This window comes from Pristiophorus japonicus, chromosome 18 (assembly GCF_044704955.1).
Source record: "Pristiophorus japonicus isolate sPriJap1 chromosome 18, sPriJap1.hap1, whole genome shotgun sequence".
Classification (NCBI taxonomy): Eukaryota; Metazoa; Chordata; class Chondrichthyes; family Pristiophoridae; genus Pristiophorus; species Pristiophorus japonicus.
The window spans coordinates 115,405,527-115,421,883 of record NC_091994.1 but is presented as its reverse complement, the minus strand read 5'-3'; the positions used below and the strand labels follow the sequence as shown (position 1 = coordinate 115,421,883).

Genomic DNA, 16,357 nt, shown 5'->3' with positions numbered 1-16,357 from the left:
AGCCTACTGACTTTGTTGGCAAACTTTTCTTTAGTGACTGATGGTGACATCAGTCGGGAATGAGGAGTTCTTGTCAGCAGTGTGCGAGCTGAATTAAAATGCAGTCAAAGCTGAAGTACATCAAGTTAATGACTATGGAAGTAAAGTAACTTAGTGAAAGGTCAACTAATTTTACCAATTGTCTCTTGCTTTTCTATTGGTGAAAAGCCAGCTGAGAACTTAGCCTTATTTTGTGCCAGAGTTTAAAAAAATATCCCTCTTTTTCCAAAGCACGCTAGATTCCTTTCCTCCTTAACGTGATAGAACTCTGGGGTTTTAGAGTTAATAACAATTGCAGCGAAGGTTCACCAGACTGGTTCTCGGGATGGCGGGACTGACATATCAAGAAAGACTGATTCAACTGGGCTTGTATTCACTGGAGTTCAGAAGAATGAGAGGGGACCTCATAGAAACGTTTAAAATTCTGACGGGTTTAGACAGGTTAGATGCAGGAAGAATGTTCCCAATGTTGGGGAAGTCCAGAACCAGGGGTCACAGTCTGAGGATAAGGGGTAAGCCATTTAGGACTGAGATGAGGAGAAACTTCTTCACCCAGAGAGTGGTGAACCTGTGGAATTCTCTACCACAGAAAGTTGTTGAGGCCAATTCACTAAATATATTCAAAAAGAAGTTAGATGTAGTCCTTACTACTCGGGGGATCAAGGGGTATGGCGCGAAAGCAGGAATGGGGTACTGAAGTTACATGTTCAGCCATGAACTCATTGAATGGCGGTGCAGGCTTGAAGGGCCGAATGGCCTACTCCTGCACCTATTTTCTATGTTTCTATGTTTCTAACAATCCAAATGATGTAGAATGGGTCCTAAATGTCAGATACTGGCACGTCGCCATAATGATATTCTGGTATTCTTGCCATTATAGTAATTAAACATAATACTAAGAAGTATTTTGGTTTCTGGGTTAAAAAATATCATTTTTGAGGTACTACTATATATGACCTTCAAAAGATAGAGCATAGTAACAGTTTGTCAGTCTCCGTAAGCTAGAAACTCCCCATAATTATCCTTCGAGTGCTCATTGTGGGTTTACTGTGGCACAAATGTAACATGTAATGTAAAGAGCATTTGTTACAGTAAAGGCTGTGCATCAGTAACAGTTTCTTAAAAGGTTACTAGTCTATTGTGGGGCTTATTTTTCCAGGAATAATACAATGGATTCCCCCCTTAACGCTTGGTGATAAAAGATGTAATTCTAGAATTAGTTCAAAAAATTGTACATTTGGGAGGAGCCAATTGTTTTCCTTTTGCCGCAGGCATAGTTAGCCAGAGCATCTATAATAGGATTACCTGGATAATGTTGCAGTGTAATATTACTGGCATATATAATGAAAACCACCATGAACCTTGTCAGTTTCAGCTTGAGGGTAACAAAGGGTGCAGACTGTCTGGCTAATGGTTGGCGTCCTTTCCTGAAGGTATGTGTAGCTCATAAGAAAACATAAAAGTGATTTAAATAGAGATTCATTTTATATATTTTTACAACACAATTATATCTCAGAACACAGTAAAGAAGTTTCACCATAAATAAGTCTGACTTGTCTTGTTATGATTCATTTCCAAATTGCTTTTGCAGTACTGGAGGAGTTTTGTGGGGTGGATAATACCCAAAAATCAGAGTTTTAAAATTGTGTGGGGGCAGCAAATATGAGTTTTATATATTTATTATTTTGTTAATGTACGGTTTTTTAACGCCTTGCTAATTTTCTCCCCTGCCCTCCTGAAGGTGTTCCCTTCTTGCTGGGGTCTGTGTCCGTGAGCAGCACACAGCCTCACGTACCTGATGCAAGTGGTTATTGTCGCAGGTGAGCTTTCACAGTGAAGCTATTCTCCCATGTGGGGCACACACCTACATTTCCAGCGAAAGTCACTGGGTAGTGAGCAGGAGTAAGGGACCTGGTTTAATGATCCCCCTCCCCGTCTTAATCCAATTCTAGTACCGGACTGCCCCAGCAAGCTCAGCTTGAGCAGTGCTGGATCTGTCTGTACGGCCCAGCTGTACTCTGGGTATCAGCGAGCGAACCTGAGGTCTCAGCAGGAAGCTACACGTGTGAGCAACAGTGTCTGTGTTTTGTGTTTATCGTAGGTGTCACAGAATGGGAGCCTTGATATACCTGAAGCTGCTGGCGTTGCTGAGCAGTGCTCAAGGTAAGGCGGGGTCAGCTCGGGGGTCGCTGCGAGATGAATAACATTTTGAATTTATTACAAGTAGGACAGTGACACAAGTGAGACTCCAACTGGAACTCATTAAAACCGAATGATTTGGCTTACTGTTCAACATGCTGGTTTTAAAGAGTACGGTGTGTTCTTTGTCTGAATGGTTTCTGGTCTGTTTGATCTCCTTAAAGTGCTGACATGTGCTGGAGTCTGTTTCCACAGACGAGCACTCCTCTCACCTCGCCCAAACATCCATTTTTCATGTTTTTAAACCTGAACTATAAGAGCCAGAGGGTTATTTGACCCACGAGCCCATTGCAAGTAGACACGACTCTGTCCACATGCACACCTTAATGGATAACAATCAGGAGAGCGGAGGCCTGACCCAGGGATAGTGAGACCGCCTGTGGTCCCTGGACTGCCACCCTGGCTGGAATTCATCATTCTGGGATGAGGTTCAGTGTCACTGGGGTCCCTACCTGTTCCTTTCATAGATTTGCAGTGAAGGAAGGAGCTTTTTTTTTCAGTCAGTTATTAGATTGTGAAATGCTTTACGACAGTTGGCTATTGAGGTAAAGGCGAGAGCAATAGTTGAAATAGAATTGGATAAATATTTCAGAAGGAAGAATATAATTGAATAGCGGGAAAGGGCGGGGTAATGTGGTTAGAGCAGTAAACTCCAGGTGCCCCAGAGTTGGTACAGACACAACGCATCAAACGTTTCATCTCTGCTGTCATTTCGGCAATTTCATGATTCATGTTGAAAAGAACTGGATATCTTGAAACATGTTGCTTGAAGAAGGCAGTTTTGCTTTCATTTCCATTCGGTTCAGTTTCCTTATTCATTTTAAGGCATTGCTAATTCAGCTATCCAAACTGCATTGTCAAGTACAAGTCACCTTCCCACTGTGACTGCCAGGACCACTTGGCCCACTGACCATATTCCCTTCTCGCCCTGCCGCCCATTGTATGCAGAGCCCATTCCCCATTGGCTCCAGTGCCGCCTCCCCATTGCCTCCAGTGCCCATTCCCATTGGCTCCCAATGCCCCCTCCCCATTAGCTCCAGTGCCCCCTCCCCATTGGCTTCAGTGCTGCCTCCCCATTGGTCCATTGGCTCCAGTGCCGTCTCCCCATTGGCTCCAGTGCCCATTCCACATTTAATCCAGTGCCCCCTCCCCATTGGCTCCAGTGCCCATTCCTCATTGGCTCCAGTGCCCATTCCCCATTGGTCCATTGGCTCCAGTGCCCCCTCCACAAAAGTAGTAATCTCAGGATTGCTACCAGTGCCACGTACTAGTCAGAGTAAGAATCGCATGATAGCTCAGATGAATGCGTGGCTTGAGGAGTGGTGCAGAAGGGAGGGATTCAAATTCCTGGGACATTGGAACTGGTTCTGGGGGAGGTGGGACCAGTACAAACCGGACGGTCTGCACCTGGGCAGGATCGGAAGCAATGTCCTAGGGGGAGTGTTTGCTAGTGCTGTTGGGGAGGAGTTAAACTAATATGACAGGGGGATGGGAACCGATGCAAGGAGGCAGAGGGAAATAAAAGGGAGACAGAGGCAAAAGTTGGAAAGGAGAATAGTAAAAGTAGAGGGCAGAGAAACCCAAGACAAAAAATAAAAAGGGCCACATTACAACAAAATTCTAAAGGGGCAAAGTGTGTTAAAAAGACAAGCCTGAAGGCCCTGTGCCTCAATGAGAGGAGTATTCAGAATAAGGTGGACAAATTAACTGCACAGATAGCAGTTAACAGATATGATGTAATTGGCATCACAGAGACATGGCTCCAGGATGACCAAGGCTTGGAATTCAACATCCAGGGGTATTCAACATTTAGGAAGGATAGATAAAAAGGAAAAGGAGGTGGGTTGGCGTTACTGGTTAAAGAGGAAATTAATGCAATAGTAAGGAAGGACATTGGCTTGGATGATGTGGAATCGGTATGGGTGGAGCTACGGAATACCAAAGGGCAGAAAACGCTGTTGGGAGTTGTGTACAGGCCACCAAACAGTAGTAGTGAGGTTGGGGACAGCAACAAATAAGAAATAAGGGATGTGTGTAATAAAGGTACAGCAGTTATCATGGGCGACTTTAATTTACATATAGATTGGGCTAACCGAACTGGTAGCAATGCGGTGGAGGAGGATTTCCTGGAGTGTATTAGGGATGGTTTTCTTGACCAATATGTCGGGGGAACCAACTAGAGGGCTGGCCATCCTAGACTGGGTGATGTGCAATGAGAAAGGATTAATTAGCAATCTTGTTGTGCGAGGCCCCTTGGGGAAGAGTGACCATAATATGGTAGAATTCTTTATTAAGATGGAAAGTGACGCAGTTAATTCAGAAACCAGGGTCCTGAACTTAAGGAAAGCTAACTTCGATGGCATGAATTGGCTAGAATAAACTGGCAAATGATACTTAAAGGGTTGACAGTGGATAGGCAATGGCAAACATTTATAGATCACATGGATGAACTTCAACAATTGTACATCCATGTCTGGAGTAAAAATAAAACAGGGAAGGTGGCTTACCCGTGGCTAACAAGGGAAATTAAGGATAGTGTTAGATCCAAGGAAGAGGCATATAAATTGGCCAAAAAAGCAGCAAACCTGAGGACTGGGAGAAATCTAGAATTCAGCAGAGGAAGACAAAGGGTTTGATTAGGAGGGGGAAAATAGAGTACGAGAGGAAGCTTGCCGGGAACATAAAAACTGACTGCAAAAGCTTCTATAGATATGTGAAGGGAAAAAGATTAGTGAAGACAAACGTAGGTCCCTTGCAGTCGGACTCAGATGAATTTATAATGGGGAACAAAGAAATGGCAGACCAATTGAACAAATACTTTGGTTCTGTCTTCAGGAAGGAAGACACAAATAACCTTCCTGATGTACTAGGGGACTGAGGGTCTCGAGAAAAGGAGGAACTGAAGGATATCCTTATTAGGAGGGAAATTGTGTTGGGGAAATTCTTGGGATTGGAGGCCGATAAATCCCCGGGGCATGATTGTCTGCATCCCAGAGTACTTAAGGAAGTGACCCTAGAAATAGTGGATGCATTGGTGATCATTTTCCAACAGTCTGTCGACTCTGGATCAGTTCCTATGGACTGGAGGGTAGCTAATGTAACACCACTTTTTAAAAAAGGAGGGAGAGAGAAAACGGATAATTATAGACCGGTTCGCCTGACATCAGTAGTGGGGAAAATGTTGGAATCAATTATTAAAGATGAAATAGCAGCGCATTTGGAAAGCAATGACAGGATCAGTCCAAGTCAGCATGGATTTATGAAAGGGAAATCATGCTTGACAAATCTTCTGGAATTTTTTGAGGATGTAACTAGTAGAGTGGACAAGGGAAAACCAGTGGGTGTGGTGTATTTGGACTTTCAAAAGGCCTTTGACAAGGTCCCACATAAGAGATTGGTGTGCAAAATCAAAGCGCATGGTATTGCGGGTAATGTACTGACGTGGATAGAGAACTGGTTGGCAGACAGGAAGCAGAGAGTCGGGATAAATGGGTCCTTTTCAGAATGGGAGGCAGTGACTAATGGAGTGCCGCAGGGTTCAGTGCTGGGACCCCAGCTCTTTACAATATACATTAATGATTTGGATGAAGGAATTGAATGTAATATCTCCAAGTTTGCAGATGACACTAAACTGGGTGGCGGTGTGAGCTGTGAGGAGGATGCTAAGAGGCTGCAGGGTGGTTTGGACAGGTTAGGTGAGTGGGCAAATGCATGGCAGATGCAGTACAATGTGGATAAATGTGAGGTTATCCACTTTGGAGGCAATAACACGAAGGCAGAATATTATCCGAATGGCGGAAGACTAGGAAAAGGGAAGGTGCAACGAGACCTGGGTGTCATGATTCATCAGTCATTGAAAAATTGACATGCAGGTACAACAGGCGGTGAAGAAGGCAAATGGTTTGTTGGCCTTCATAGCGAGGGGATTTGAGTATAGGAGCAGTGAGGTCTTACTGCAGTTGTACAGGACCTTGGTGAGGCCTCACCTGGAATATTGTGTTCAGTTTTGGTCTCCTAATCTGAGGAAGGACATTCTTGCTATTGAGGGAGTGCAGCGAAGGTTCACCAGACTGATTCCAGGGATGGCTGGGCTGACATATGAGGAGAGACTGGATCGACTGGGCCTTTATACACTGGAGTTTTGAAGGATGAGAGGGGATCTCATAGAAACGTATAAGATTCTGACTGGGACGGGACAGGTTAGATGCGGGAAGAATGTTCCCAATGTTGGGAAAGTCCAGAACCAGGGGACACAATCTTAGGATAAGGGGTAGGCCATTTAGGACTGAGATGAGGAGAAACTTCTTCACTCAGAGAGTTGTTAACCTGTGGAATTCCCTGCCGCAGAGAGTTGTTGATGCCAGTTCATTGGATATATTCAAGAGGGAGTTAAATATGGCCCTTACGGCTAAAGGGATCGAGGGGTATGGAAAGAAAGCAGGAAAGGGGTACTGAGGTGAATGTTCAGCCATGATCTTATTGAATGGTGGCGCAGGCTCGAAGGGTCGAATGGCCTACTCCTGCACCTATTTTCTATGTTTCTATGTTTCTCCATTGGCTCCAGTGCCCACTCCCCATTGGCTTCAGTTCCCTTACTACTATTAACAATGGTTGTCACTAGTTCCCACCAGTTGCCCTGTAGAAAGTTGGCTTCCTCGACCTTCCCACTCCCTTTGCCACTGCCTGCTCTATACTTATTTTGGGCCTCAGGTTTGCTTACCCACATTTGGCCACCCTTTTCCTCTCCCCCATTTTTCCACACCGCTGCCTCCAACCTGCTCACCTAGATGTGTGAGCTACTATGTCCCCCAGCATTGATCTCAGGAGTCTCATTGGGCCATCTCACCACCCACACCATCCCATTAGCTCTGACTTCAGGCTGACCCTTCACCATTCAGCTTTGGACCTGCACCTTTCGTGCATCGCTACATGAATCCTCTTCTTCCAAACACATCAGTTAGGAGGTTCCCTCCTGGCAAACCCACTAAAACATTGGCAGGCCTTTTAATGGCCTTCTTGTCTAAAGATCCACTCGGAGGCTCTTTCCCATCAGGTCTCCTGGGGATGCTGGGAAGTTTGATCCAGCTGGATGCGAAATGGGGCACGACTCTTACAGCTTTCTGCATGTAGCAGGGCTGCTCCCTCCAGCTTTGGACGGGAGTTTGAAATGCTCAACCAGCCCCATGGAGCAGGGCGGAGGTTCAGTGTCAACCTGAAGGATTCCTCTCTTGGTATTTGTAGTCCAGTGTATGCAATTAGCGCCCATGATTGAGCTGTACCACACTTGAAAATCCATCCTATATTGTCATCATAGCCCCTCGGAGTCGAGGAAGACTTGCTTTCACTCTTAACATGAGTTCTTAGGTGGCTGTGCAGTTCAATACAAGAGCCACAGTCTCTGTCACAGGTGGGACAGATAGTCGTTGAGGGAAGGGGTGGGTGGGATTGGTTTGCCATGCGCTCTTTCTGCTGCCTGCACTTGATTTCTGCATGCTCTTGGCGATGAGACTCAAAGTGCTCAGCGCCCTCCCAGATGCGCTTTCTCCACTTTGGGCAGTCTTTGACCAAGGTCTCCCAGGTGTCAGTGGGGATGTTGCACTTTATCAGGGAGGCTTTGAGGGTGTCATTGTAACGTTTCCGCTGCCCACCTTTGGCTCGTTTGCCGTGAAGGAGTTCTGAGTGGCGTCCTCACCAGGGCAACATCCCCAGCATTGAAGCACTGACCACATTTGATCACCTCCGCTGGGCAGGCCACATAGTTGGCATGCCAAACACGAGACTCCCAAAGCAAGCGCTCTACTCAGAACTCGTCCACAGCAAACAAACCTTATATTGCATGGCCTCAATGGAGAGATTTCCATTCATGTTTGAGCTTTTACTGCAGAAGTCAAGGCTGGCTACAATAGACATTGCTTAGATTTCTTATATGATTAGTTTATAGCATGTTGTTTATGTTGAAAGAAACATAGAATCATAGATGTTTACAGCATGGAAGGAGGCCATTTCGGCCCATCATGTCTGCGCCGACCGATAAAGAGCCACCAGCCTAATCCCACTTTCCAAGCTCTAGGTTCATAACCCTGTAGGTTACGGCACTTTAAGTGAACATCCAAGCACCTTTTAAATGTGGTGAGGGTTTCTACCTCTACTACCCTTTCAGGCAGTGAGTTCCAGACCCCCACCGCCCTCTAGGTGAAGAAATTTCCCCTCAAATCATCTCTAAACCTTCTTCCAATTACTTTAAATTTATGACCCCTAGTTGTTGACCCCTCTGCTGAGGGAAATAGGCCCTTTCTATCCACTATTTCCAGGCCCTGCATAATTTTATATATCTCAATGAGGTCTCCCCTCAGCCTCCTCTGTTCCAAGGAAAACAAACCCAGCCTATCCAATCTGTCCTGATAGCTAAGTTTCTCCACTCCTGGCAACATCCTCGTAAACCTCCTCTGTACCCTCTCCAGTGCAATCACATCCTTCCTGTAATGCGGTGACCAGAACTGCACACAGTACTCCAGCTGTGGCCTAACCAATGTTTTATACAGTTCAAGCATAACCTCCCTGTTATTATATTCTATGCCTCAGCTAATAAAGGCAAGCAGTCCGTCTGCCTTCTTAACCATCTTATCTACCTGACCTGCTACTTTCAGGGATCTGTGGACATGAACTCCAAGGTCCTTTTGTTCCACTACACTTCTCCGTGACCTACCATTTAATGTGGATTCCCTTTCCTTGTTAGCCCTCCCCAAATGCATTACCTGACACTTCTACAGATTAAATTCCATTTTCTACTGTTCTGTCCACCTGACCAGTTGATTGATATCTTCCTGCAGTCCACAGCTTTCTTCTTCATTATCAACCACACGGCCGATTTTAGTATCATCTGCAAACTTCTTAATCATACCCCCTATATTCAAGTCTCGATCATTGATGTATAATCACAAAAAGCAAAGGACCCAGTACTGAGCCCTGCAGAACCCCACTGGAAACATCCTTCCAGCCACAAAAACACCCATCAATCACTACCTTTGTTTCCTGCCTCTGAGCCAATTTTATATACAACTTGCCAACTTGCCCTGGATCCCATGGGCTTTTACCTTCATGACCAGTTTGCCATGTGAGACCTTTTCAAAAGCTTTGCTAAAATCCATATACACTACATCATACGCTTTGCCTTCATCGACCCTCCTGGTACATCCTCGAAAAATTTTAATCAAGTTAGTCAGACACAACCTTTCCTTAACAAATCCGTGCTGACTGTCTTTGATTAATCCATGTCTTTCTAAGTGAAGATTTATCCTGTCCCTCAGGACTTTTTCCAATAATTTTCCCACCACTGAGGTTGGGCTGACTGGCCTGTAATTACTCAGTCTATCCCTTTCTCCCTTATTAAACAAAGGTACAACATTAGCAGTCCTCCAGTCCTCTGGCACCACACCTGAAGCCAGGAAGGATTGGAAAATGATGATCAAAGCCTTTGCTATTTCCTTTTTGCTTCGCTGAACAGCATTCTATCCGGGCCTGGGTACTTATCCACTTTCAAAGCTGCTAAACCCCTTAAGACCTCCTCTCTCACTATGTTTATTTCATCTAATATTTCACACTCCTCCTCCTCGATAACAATGTCTGCATCGGCCCTCTCTTTTGTGAAAACAGACGCAAAGTATTCATTAAAGACCATACCCACATCTTCCGCCTCCACACATAGATTACCCTCATGGTCTCTAATAGAACCTACTCTTTCTTTAATTATCCTCTTGCTCTTAATATATTTATAAAATATCTTTGGGTTTGCCTTGATTTTACTGGCCAAGAATTTTTTATGCCCTCTCTTTGTTTTTCTAATTTCCCTTTAGATTGCACCCCTGGACTTTCTCTACTCTCGAGGTTCTGCGGTATTTAACCCTCCGTATCTGTTATGAGCTTCCCTTTTTTCTTTATCCTCCTCTGTAAGTCCTTCAACATCCAGGGGCTCTAGATGTGTTAGTCCCATCCTTCTTCTTTAAAGGCATATATTTGGCATGAACCTTACGGATCTCCTCCTTGAATGCCCCCCACTGCTCTGACACTGATTTACCTTCAAGCAGCTGTTTCCAGTCCACGATTGCTAAATCATCACTCAGCTTAGCAAAGTTGGCTTTTCCCCAATTTAGAACTTTTATTCCTGGTCTCTCTTTGTCCTTTTCCATAACTACCTTAAATCTAACTGAATTATGGTCACTAGCACCTAAATGCTCTCCCACTGATACCCCTTCCACCTGCCCAGCTTCATTACCCAAAACTAAATCCAGAACCACCCTCTCCTGTGTTGTGCTTGCTACATGCTGGCTAAAAAAGTTTTCTTGAATGCATTTTAGTAATTCTGCCTTCATACTAATGTTGTCCCAGTTAATATTAGGATAGTTGAAATCCTCTACTATTACTGCCCTCTAGGTTTTGCACTTCTCAGCAATTTGCCTATATATTTGCTCTTCTATCTCCATCTCACTGTTTGGGGGTCTATAGTGCACACCCAGCAGTGTGATCGCCCCCTTTTTTGCTTTTCAGTTCGACACATATGGCCTCATTTGATGATTCCTCCTCACAGCTGTAATAGTTTCTGTAATCAATACCATGACCCCCCTCTCCCTTTTTACCCCCCTCTCTATCCCGTCTGAAAATCCTGTAACCAGGAATGTTGAGCTGCCATACCTGCCCCTCTTTTAACCATGCCTCTGTAATAGTTGTATTATATTCCCAAGTGTCTACCTGTGTTCTCAGCTCATCTGCCTCATTCGCTATACTCCTTGCATTGAAGTATATACCATTTAATACAGCCAGACCTCCTTGTTGACTACTTTCTAGCCCTTGTTTCCTCTGTATTTCAAATTCACTTTCTACATTTTTGCTTTTCAATTCCAGCTTTACTTGCCTCTCAACTGAATCTATTCTCAGGTTCCCATCCCCCTGCCAAGCTAGTTTAAACCCTAGCAACTCCCCACCCACCTGCGACGATATTGGTCCCAGTTCTGTTGAGGTGCAACCCGTCCGGCTTGTACAGGTTCCACCTCCCCCAGAAGACCTCAGGGATCTAAAGCCCTCCCTCCTGCACCAACTCTCCAGCCATGCGTTCATCTGCTCTATCCTCCTATTTCTGTACTCGTTAGCTTGTGGCACCGGGAGTAATCTGGAGACTACTACCTTTTGAGATCATGCTTTTTAATCTCTCTCCCAGCTCCTTAAACTCTGCCTGCAGGACCTCGTCCCTCTCTACCTGTCATTGGTCCCGATATGGACCACGACCTCGAGCTGTTCACACTCTTCCCCCAGAAAGCCCTTCAGCCGTTCAGTGACATCCTTGACCCTGGCACCAGGGGGGCACCATACCATCCTGGAGTCACAGCCATGGCCGCAGAAACACCTGTCTGTTTCCCTAACTATCGAATATCGAATCCCCTATTACTATTGCTTTGCCGATCTATTCTCTCCCCCCCCCCCCACCCACTCGCCCATACTAATTCTGGCTATCCTTTGCTCCAAATTCTAATGATACCCAGTCAAGTACATTCACATCAGTTGGTTTGAACAAATCTTTACTGGTGCCACCCAGTATGTTGAGTAGGATGTCTTCAAAATGGACAATAAGCAGTCAAATAAGAATGCAAGGATTTGGACTGATATAACTTTTTAATTGTTTGATTTCTGTGTGTGTCACCCACTGCACCACCCTCTCGATCACGCTCCCATTTCCCCAGTGTGAATATTTCTGAGCTGCTGCTTGTGAGGAATTGGAGTGAGTGCTTTTGTTGATGTGAAGTGCAGGTGAAGCACAGGTAGTGGGGCCTCTGTGTTCTTCCTCAGGCACATCGAGAGCGCGATAGTGATAGGGGATTCGATGGTGAGGGGAATAGATAGGCGTTTCTGCGGACGCAACCGAGACTCCAGGATGGTATGTTGCCTCCCTGGTGCAAGGGTCAAGGATGTCTCGGAGCGGGTGCAGGACATTCTGAAATGGGAGGGAGAACAGCCAGTTGTCGTGGTGCACATTGGTACCAATGACATAGGTAAAAAAAGGGATGAGGTCCTACGAAAAGAATTTAAGGAGCTAGGAGCTAAATTAAAAAGTAGGACCTCAAAAGTAGTAATCTCGGGATTGCTACCAGTGCCACGTGCTAGTCAGAGTAGGAATCGCAGGATAGCGCAGATGAATACATGGCTTGAGCAGTGGTGCAGCAGGGAGGGATTCAAATTCTTGGGGCATTGGAACCGGTTCTGGGGGAGGTGGGACCAGTACAAACCGGACGGTCTGCACCTGGGCAGGTCCGGAACCAATGTCCTAGGGGGAGTGTTTGCTAGTGCTGTTGGGGAGGAGTTAAACTAATATTGCAGGGGGATGGGAACCTATACAGGGAGACAGAGGGAGACAAAAAGGAGGCAAAAGCAAAAGACAGAAAGGAGATGAGGAAAAGTGGAGGGCAGAGAAACCCAAGGCAAAGAACAAAAAGGGCCACTGTACAGCAAAATTCTAAAAGGACAAAGGGTGTTAAAAAAGCAAGCCTGAAGGCTTTGTGTCTTAATGCAAGGAGTATCCGCAATAAGGTGGATGAATTAATTGTGCAAATAGATGTTAACAAATATGATGTGATTGGGATTACGGAGACGTGGCTCCAGGATGATCAGGGCTGGGAACTCAACATCCAGGGGTATTCAACATTCAGGAAGGATAGAATAAAAGGAAAAGGAGGTGGGGTAGCATTGCTGGTTAAAGAGGAGATTAATGCAATAGTTAGGAAAGACATTAGCTTGGATGATGTGGAATCTATATGGGTAGAGCTGCAGAACACTAAAGGGCAAAAATCGTTAGTGGGAGTTGTGTACAGACCTCCAAACAGTAGTAGTGATGTTGGGGAGGGCATCAAACAGGAAATTAGGAGTGCATGCAATAAAGGTGCAGCAGTTATAATGGGTGACTTTAATATGCACATAGATTGGGCTAGCCAAACTGGAAGCAATACGGTGGAGGAGGATTTCCTGGAATGCATAAGGGATGGTTTTCTAGACCAATATGTCGAGGAACCAACTAGGGGGAAGGCCATCTTAGACTGGGTGTTGTGTAATGAGAGAGGATTAATTAGCAATCTCATTGTGCGAGGCCCCTTGGGGAAGAGTGACCATAATATGGTGGAATTCTGCATTAGGATGGAGAATGAAACAGTTAATTCAGAGACCATGGTCCAGAACTTAAAGAAGGGTAACTTTGAAGGTATGAGGCATGAATTGGCTAAGATAGATTGCTAATGATACTTAAGGGGTTGACTGTGGATGGGCAATGGCAGACATTTAGAGAACGCATGGATGAATTACAACAATTGTACATTCCTGTCTGGCGTAAAAATAAAAAAGGGAAGGTGGCTCAACCGTGGCTATCTAGGGAAATCAGGGATAGTATTAAAGCCAAGGAAGTGGCATACAAATTGGCCAGAAATAGCAGCGAACCTGGGGACTGGGAGAAATTTAGAACTCAGCAGAGGAGGACAAAGGGTTTGATTAGGGTAGGGAAAATGGAGTACGAGAAGAAGCTTGCAGGGAACATTAAGGCGGATTGCAAAAGTTTCTATAGGTATGTAAAGAGAAAGAGGTTAGTAAAGACAAACGTAGGTCCCCTGCAGTCAGAATCAGGGGAAGTCATAACGGGGAACAAAGAAATGGCAGACCAATTGAACAAGTACTTTGGTTCGGTATTCACTAAGGAGGACACAAACAACCTTCCGGATATAAAAGTGGTCAGAGGGTCTATTAAGGAGGAGGAACTGAGGGAAATCTTTATTAGTCGGGAAATTGTGTTGGGGAAATTGATGGGATTGAAGGCCGATAAATCCCCAGGGCCTGATGGACTGCATCCCAGAGTACTTAAGGAGGTGGCCTTGGAAATAGCGGATGCATTGACAGTCATTTTCCAACATTCCATTGACTCTGGATCAGTTCCTATCGAGTGGAGGGTAGCCAATGTAACCCCACTTTTTAAAAAAGGAGGGAGAGAGAAAGCAGGGAATTATAGACCGGTCAGCCTGACCTCAGTAGTGGGTAAAATGATGGAATCAATTATTAAGGATGTCATAGCAGCGCATTTGGAAAATGGTGACATGATAGGTCCAAGTCAGCATGGATTTGTAAAAGGGAGATCATGCTTGACAAATCTTCTGGAATTTTTTGAGGATGTTTCCAATAAAGTGGACAAAGGAGTACCAGTTGATGTGGTATATTTGGACTTTCAGAAGGCTTTCGACAAGGTCCCACACAGGAGATTAATGTGCAAAGTTAAAGCACATGGGATTGGGGGTAGTGTGCTGACGTGGATTGAGAACTGGTTGTCAGACAGGAAGCAAAGAGTAGGAGTAAATGGGTACTTTTCGGAATGGCAGGCAGTGACTAGTGGGGTACCGCAGGGTTCTGTGCTGGGGCCCCAGCTGTTTACATTGTACATTAATGATTTAGACGAGGGGATTAAATGTAGTATCTCCAAATTTGCGGATGACACTAAGTTGGGTGGCAGTGTGAGCTGCGAGGAGGATGCTATGAGGCTACAGAGTGACTTGGATAGGTTAGGTGAGTGGGCAAATGCGTGGCAGATGAAGTATAATGTGGATAAATGTGAGGTTATCCACTTTGGTGGTAAAAACAGAGAGACAGACTATTATCTGAATGGTGACAGATTAGGAAAAGGGAAGGTGCAACGAGACCTGGGTGTCATGGTACATCAGTCATTGAAGGTTGGCATGCAGGTACAGCAGGCGGTTAAGAAAGCAAATGGCATGTTGGCCTTCATAGCGAGGGGATTTGAGTACAGGGGCAGGGAGGTGTTGCTACAGTTGTACAGGGCCTTGGTGAGGCCACACCTGGAGTATTGTGTACAGTTTTGGTCTCCTAACTTGAGGAAGGACATACTTGCTGTTGAGGGAGTGCAGCGAAGATTCACCAGACTGATTCCCGGGATGGTGGGACTGACCTATCAAGAAAGACTGAATCAACTGGGCTTGTATTCACTGGAGTTCAGAAGAGTGAGAGGGGACCTCATAGAAACGTTTAAAATTCTGACGGGTTTGGACAGGTTGGATGCAGGAAGAATGTTCCCAATGTTGGGGAAGTCCAGAACCAGGGGTCACAGTCTAAGGATAAGGGGTAAGCCATTTAGGACCGAGATAAGGAGAAACTTCTTCACCCAGAGAGTGGTGAACCTGTGGAATTCTCTACCACAGGAAGTAGTTGAGGCCAATTCACTAAATATATTCAAAAGGGAGTTAGATGAAGTCCTTACTACTCGGGGGATCAAGGGGTATGGCGTGAAAGCAGGAAGTGGGTACTGAAGTTTCATGTTCAGCCATGAACTCGTTGAATGGCGGTGCAGGCTAGAAGGGCTGAATGGCCTGCTCCTGCACCTATTTTCTATGTTTCTATGAGAGGATGGAAAAGATGAAGTGAAGTTACAGCTACTTTATCATTCAGTGAGATCAGCATCTGAAAGTGAAAGAGAAATTAACCTTTGTTTCTGGAAGCATCTTTCATCCAGTCTGATGAGAAGTTCCACTGAAATATTAACATGTCCTTCAGATGCTGATCAGCCTATTGGGCACTTTACAGTCCCTTCTGCCTTTATTTCAGATTTCCAACAATGCCTTTGTTTTACCTGTACTATTTCAGTATATATTTAACATTATATATGTGTGTATTAGTTTGTTTAATGACATGTTACATTAAGTCTACAGCACAGATTGGAGTGATAGCTTATGATTTCATCTCAATCTATTTGTTAAAACAGCATCTTCATAGGAAAATCCAATTTGTCAAACTTTTCTTTTAAATGGTCAGACTGCTGTAAGGTATTAAGACATTAGGTGGGGTCAGACTAAGAGAGAATACAGAATGGTCAAAGATGGGTTTACAGTGCATGTATGTGAACGCACGAAGCAGAGTAAACTAGGTAAGTGAGCTGCAGGAACAAATAGCCACATGGGAATATGATGTTGTGGCAATAACTGAGACCTGGCTCAAAAAGGGCAGGATTAGGTGTTAAATATTCCTAGTATAAGCTGTTCAGGAAAGAAAGGGAAGGAAAGATAGGAAGTTGTGTGGCAGTATTGGTTAA

At 45.0% G+C, this 16,357-nt stretch overlaps 1 protein-coding gene across 1 annotated transcript in view; it reads left to right on the top strand.

Annotated features, from left to right (window-relative positions):
* Positions 1–2,144: 2,144 nt before the first annotated feature.
* LOC139229087 (trypsin-like) overlaps positions 2,145–16,357 on the top strand; it is a 33,730-nt gene continuing 19,517 nt past the window's right edge. Inside the window, exon 1 of the mRNA XM_070860744.1 lies at positions 2,145–2,202. Coding sequence (XP_070716845.1) covers positions 2,151–2,202 — 52 coding nt within the window. The 5' untranslated portion in view covers positions 2,145–2,150. The remainder of the gene's footprint in view (positions 2,203–16,357) is intronic.